General features: G+C 37.7%; 1 protein-coding gene across 2 annotated transcripts; it reads right to left on the minus strand.

The window, feature by feature from the left end:
- Positions 1-1,333: 1,333 nt before the first annotated feature.
- Positions 1,334-6,107, minus strand: LOC143882265 (putative protein phosphatase 2C 27). Of its 2 annotated transcripts, XR_013252157.1 has the most exons (5): positions 5,972-6,107; positions 2,952-3,285; positions 2,554-2,754; positions 2,006-2,143; positions 1,334-1,595 (listed from the first exon to the last, which is right to left on the minus strand). XR_013252157.1 is itself a non-coding variant. In XM_077385766.1 (4 exons), exons 2-4 carry the CDS (start codon positions 3,072-3,074, stop codon positions 2,102-2,104), a joined length of 366 nt encoding a protein of 121 aa, XP_077241881.1. In that variant the 5' UTR covers positions 3,075-3,285; positions 5,972-6,107; the 3' UTR covers positions 1,828-2,101. The 2 variants fall into 2 exon arrangements, 1 of the variants encoding a protein (XP_077241881.1); XM_077385766.1 differs by lacking the exon at positions 1,334-1,595 and having other exon boundaries at positions 1,828-2,143.
- Positions 6,108-6,534: the final 427 nt, after the last annotated feature.

Raw genomic sequence — 6,534 nt, forward strand, 5'->3', positions numbered from 1 at the left:
CAACACCGTCACTCTTCGGAAGCGGGATCGGTCGTCCGGAAATCGTGCTGGAATGGTTGGGCACCGTCTCACCGTAACTACCTGGAGAAAATCATTCGGGAAGCGTTGGAAGTGGCAGCTTTCTTTCGAAAATGGTGGTGTTCGTAATGAAAATTTTATTGAAAGAGACAAGATCGCTCAAGGCTACCTGGAGTTGAAATGGAGAAAATTGGTTAAGTTTGGAACAGAAGGATTGTCCGGTGGCGGAATCCGTGGTGTCACCATAGCCAAATCCAATCTGGCATTGTAGAGCAACACGGTGATTCACACAAAACATTTTGTTTCGCACAGCGAGGGAGTTGTTCCAGCTGAAACGAATGAAGTAATGAATGATAATGGTTGTATACCTCTCAATATGGAGTTTTCTTCTAATACGTTGGATAGAGACCTTCGTGATAAGATTACTTCCTGTTTAAACTGTGGAGACAAAGGGGAAAGTTCTAATGATAATAATATGGCGAATGAATTTGTGGCCATGATGATTATGGGCTCCGGGGCATTCAGTATGAAGAAGATATTTCCAGTACCCATTTCATGCTAAAGGAGATCGTTGAAAGGGATCAACCAAATCCATATGCTTCTAATGGAAAAACCAGAGGGTATAGGGAGCTGAAATAGTTGCGATGAGGAGGAAGGACATGGAGCAATTATGTGGTGTTTATCAATGAAGTTAATCTTTTGGAATGTTAGGGGGCTGAGATCGGATCAAAAACAAATGGCAGACAAGCATTTATGTCTTAAGACATCCTGATGTCATTGCCGTTATCGAATCTAAAATAACGGGAGTATCAAAATCGTTGATTAATGGAATCTTGGGGAGAAGAGACAGACAGTTGGACGGCCAAAGATGCTAGGGGAACTGCAGGGGGAATCATAGTTATATGGAAGGAGAGTATCTTGTCAATGACAAAACTGTAAAGAGGGGATCACACAATTACAACTCAGTTTCTCCATCAGGTATCAAATTCTTCATGGATGCTTACGGTGTGGTCTACGGACCAGTTCGGGCTCGGGAGAGGAATTTGTTATGGACTGTATTGAAAAGTGGTGTAAACCCGGAGGCTGCAACTTTCTACAGGAACTTTTAGGAGCTCATGGGAACCAAATTCACATTCGTGTAATCATACACAAACCCAAAATCAATGAAAAAATAATAAAAGATGATTAATGGCCTCTTAAAGATTCAACAGTAAGCTTTAAAGAAAACTCGTGAGTGGGAAAATAATCTACACTAAGCATGGAAGCATATAATAGCATAAATATCACGAAAAGAAGAAGACTTGAGGCTCAACTATTCAACTTTATTGGTCGTTATATTGCTGTCCACAAAGGAAATCAACATCTAGGGCCCAAATATTACTAGAAAAATGATAAGAGGCTTAAATTAGGCTAGTATAGTTATCTATGGGTGCTTAGAAAGGGGTTCTAAAGGCTAAAACATGGCTAAAAAGGGCTGAAATATGGAAAAATAGTACCCGTAAATCGCAGCAGTCCTTCCACTCGTGGATTTCACTAGCAAAGAAGCCAAGAGGATGTTCCTACCCATGATCCACAATCTGAACATCAGGAGAAATTACCCAAAAGTCATGACACAGAAGATCATGGATAATAAGCAGACAAGTTAATCTCTGCCTTCATCACAAATAATAGGTCTATTACTACTTTCTTCTCAAGCAAATGCTTGGTTTTCCACCATAACCAGAACGACCCCGCTTCCTTAAAGCAAAATGTTGTCAAAAATAGTAGTAAAGACTGTATAGGTTTTAGCAATCCATTCTGCCAAGAATCATGGGGAATATCCATGCATCCATGGCCTTAAAAAATAAGGCAGCTTACATTGATTAAAGTACAACTGTCCCAAAATAAAACAATACCAACAAGAAACAATCATGATTATCATATCCACTTTAAGCAGCTATAATTAACAATAGATGGGTAGATTTCATAATAAAATCCTGGCTCATACCTTCCAAAAATAAGGGCAATCAGTGCTGTGGTGCCAGAGGAATTGTCTAGAGAGCGGGCATCAGCAAATGCATGATCCACTTTCACAAATGCACTCTTAATGACCTTCTCCACACAGGTGGGGAACCTCACCATATACCTGCCAGCATAAACTACTAAATATTAGGTGTTGCATATATTTATCACCAACATAAACCATGTCCACAAGTCTATCTTTATACTATGTGCGAACTACCTCACCATATCTTGGTAATAAATATATTTAATACGATCCTCAAGCAAATTTCAACCTGACCGAGGACTTCACCTTTCATAAGCTCTATAAATTTCATGAATAATGGAATGTGAGAGGCACCCATTATCTCGGTTGACAAATATCGAAAAGAAACTGAAAGTACAAGACATGGTAACCCATTCACTAGAAAAGAAATAATTACCAACGGTGATTAAAAAAAAGATATACCCAAACAATGAAAAAAGACCATGTACTCATAATTTTATAAGATGATTAAATTACACAAGTTCAGTAGCAACAACTAACTCACTCACCCCATAGAAAGCCCCTGGAGATGGAAAATCCATAGATTCACCAAGATGTTCAAGTAGATTATCTATACAGATGTGTTCATCCTCCATGTACTGTTTTGGTCCTCTCTCAGAACAGCTACCCGAACGAAATACCGGTAAAAATCCAGAACCAGACTGTCCATCTGATGGTGATTTTGCACCAATACCACCAATAACCAATTCCTACAGGTAGATGTGGGGCAAAAATGTTAGTCGCAGTATATTTCAGAAAATGGAGAACATAATCATGCTTTTAATCCCCAACAGAAAAGAAAATGTTGTGGCATATCAAGATTTTCAAATAAAACAGTTCAATTACATGACAACTAATATGAAAAAAGGTATGAAACTCTACACAAGGGAAAATATCAACGACTCACCAATTCACTTTCAGCAACCAAACGAACGCTTCTCATGCAATGCCGAATAACTGAGAGGTGCCGTCGAGGTTTCCCATTTTTCTGCTTCAAACTTCCCAAAGCCTCAGAATTTTCATCATCCATGGAAGACCCATTTTCCTTACTATACCCACCTTCTAATACAGTAAATGGATGCGATAAATCAGTCCCTGTACGCCTACAGACATATCATATCCCCTTCAAAAACATAAATTCAATCCCTTCAAAAACAAAAACCGAAAACCCAAAGAGCCCTTTGAAGGATTAGATCCTTTCCAGAATCCTGTTATTCCAAGCTGGTCCCAATAAAAAAAACCTGCCAAAATAGTGACAGAGACCCGATTGTTTGATGTCAACAGAATAAATCCCAAAAAAGCACAATGATTTGCTGACTGAATCAATCAAATTGTCAATCCGCTTATAATCTTCAAACCTCAAAAGTCATGAAATAACATAGCTTCAGTATCAAACATCCACAGGAATTCACAGACAGATAAACCATACAACAATCCTCAACTCAAATAAGTCCTACCAATCGCATACAATTCAACATAAAACCACTGAATTTCCTTCCATTCCCATCAATTCCCCAACCCTCAAGAACCACAAATAGACCAAATCCCTAAAATCAACAGTTCATATGCTTCATACGCTATTAAACATCATAATCCTTCAATTCCCAACCGAATTCAAAATTATCAAACAACACAAACCCTTTACAAACTGCAATTTTTCGCTGAAATCCACCAATTCAGATACAAAAATCCCACACAAAACCCATCTAAACACTCAAACTACAATTTCTCTCTCAAATTCCTCAAATCCACACACTAAATCAGCAAATTCACCAAATTACAAACCCTAACAAAATATAAGAACAAGAAAAACAATAAAAACCCTAGAAATAAACGGATTTGACAAAAATATCAATCCGAAAGTATTCTAGATAATTAATCTTCTAAACAAAAATCAAACCATAGGCGAACCAAAAAAAAACCTAGGTTTCATCAAATCCCACAAAAAAAAACTCAAAATTAAATAGATAAAACCCGAATTCGCTTCAAATTTAGAACATTACCGGAAGGTGATAGTCGTCGACAATGGAGGTCTTGCGAGGGAGAGAGAGAGAGTCGTCGAAAATGGAGGTCTTGAGAGAGAGTCTGAGCGAGAAAAGAGAGAGAGAGAGCTTCGATCGTCGGGTGAAAGTCTCGGAAAGAGGGAGTTTCCGATGTATGAGGTAGGAAAAAAAAAGTTTCCGCAGAAACTAAAAGAACACGCTTTTTACGGTTTTCCACGGAAACAAAGCGGACTTTCCGCAGAAAAGAGGGGGAAGGAAACTTAAAAGAACACAGCAATAGGGAAAACCTTCCAACTAAGTAAACTTCGAGCTCTCCTAAAGGAAAAGGAAACGTCCAACCCAAAGAGAAAACCCCAACTAAGATTGATTTCTTTCCTACAAATTAGGTTCAAAGGCCATAGGATCCTAAATATTAGTGATGTATTTCACGCCCAAGTATCCCAAGGATAATTCACCGTACACCCTCCCTAAAGGTTAGGGCATGGAGAATCTCTTTCAATCTCCAATTAGAATTCCAAATATTACTAATTTACTTTACTAATAAAATATACGTTCCCATATTTAATGGGACTCCTTACCAAATTTCAAACGTCCAAAATAGGGTGGCTTCCAAAATAGCTTTGTCGTCAAACACAGAGAAGTCAATCTAAATCCTAAAATTTAGAAACCTTCCACAAAAATTCCAAATACTAATAAAGTCTCTTTTGATAACGACACACCTCAAAGTCCTAATAATACTTGAGTTAAATTTTGATACCGGCACCCCCATTCAAGCTTTAGAATTGTATGCCTAGTTTTAATAAAGACACCTACTGAGGAATACAATTTCTTATGGTGAGGCCGGGTATCACAACATCTAAACCTAGTCACCAGCCAAACTCTAATCAGGGGAAAATCAAAGGCTAATGTAGTTGTTTCAAGTCACATCACTCAATCAAAATAATGTGCCACCGCCATGATCAACCTCGCCACTGTTTCAATGAATGCACAAAGAGCGCCACTGCATCTAGTTAAGGCCGAAAAATCGGAAATGATGGGGAGCTAGATGAAGGAGAGGATGAGGAAAACCAGAGTCCGAAGGTGAAATCCTAAGCAATGAGTACAAGTCTGAAGTTGAAATCCTAAGTCCCTCTTCTGTGTGGAGATGTGAAGACATCAATAGAAGGATATTTTGCCGGACCGAACTTTATTTTTGCTGGATTCTTTTATTTATATGGTTGTCTACACTGCATATATAGATAAACATCATGTTCAATTCCTTAAACCCTAATCTTGACCAGATAGTAGATCTATATATTGAAACTGAGTTTCTTTCACTACTCTTGTGGTGTTCTGAACATTTCTTGGGTCTGTGTTCTTTCAGTATTACCAATGTTCCCAACCTGTCCTAAAGATTCCCCGGTTTAAGAGTTATCTCTTACAGTCTCTGTCTTTCTTGAGATTTGTGAACTACGGAAATGTTTGGATTTCAAAGAATTAAGTTGGAAAATTTTTGCAGAAAAAAGAAATCAATCAATCCTGAGATTTATTGTGAGTTACAGTAAAATTATTTCAGTCCTGTACTTGTATCACTTGAAAACCATGGTATGTATGGAAGGGCTTTTATGCTACACTGCAATCAGATTATGTATATAAGAATTCTCATTTGCCATTCAAACAAAAAAAGCATTCCCAGACCTTGAGATTATAGAGAAAGGTTACTGTGTTGGCAAGCTATTGGTATTAATGCATAGTACATTGGTCGATACCTTTAACTATCATGAAAACTCACACAAAAAAAAAAAACCTCCTTTGTTGCTTTTTAGAACTGTATCATTTCAAGAAATAAGATGTAGCATCTAATCTTGAAGTAAAAAAAAATATTATTCTTGAAGTCAAAAGCAATGTCTATAGATACATTTACAAACACCTAAAGTAATCATACCTTGAAACCAATTTAAACCCTGTCTTCTCTCTTGTTAGATCGTGAAGACTGATGAACAGATGGGAAAACCGACTAAGCATCAGCAGTGCTCATAAAACCTCCCATGAAGCCTGCACCATTGCAGTTCCCACATAAGATCTCCCTTTTACCCCTGTCAGAAAAATTGAAATAAAAAATACCACAATATTTCGTCAGAAAAAAAATACCTCAATACATGGGAACATCAGGCACTAGCTGGTCTAGAAATGGAAGTAAAACGGTATAAGATACTAAATTCACGGATGACAAAAATAATCAGCATTAAAACACTAAGGCCCTGTTCATTTTAGATTGTTGCAACCGATTGTGGGGCCAAAGTGATTGTTGGACTCCGACGGTTTGGGCCTACAATCGGTTGCAACAATCTAAAACGAACAGAGCCTAAATTATGAACCATAATAGATAATGGAGAGAAAAGATGTGATGATACGCACCATACAAGATGGATTTAAATAATAACCACGGAAATTCAAAATCTTAAAAGGGAAACCTGAGGAAATTGAATGACCTTAAAGAGTAAGAGA

The sequence above is a fragment of the Tasmannia lanceolata genome, unplaced genomic scaffold (genome assembly GCF_043159265.1).
Source record: "Tasmannia lanceolata isolate RefF3 unplaced genomic scaffold, GAP_Taslan_0.1 ptg000007l, whole genome shotgun sequence".
Classification (NCBI taxonomy): Eukaryota; Viridiplantae; Streptophyta; class Magnoliopsida; order Canellales; family Winteraceae; genus Tasmannia; species Tasmannia lanceolata.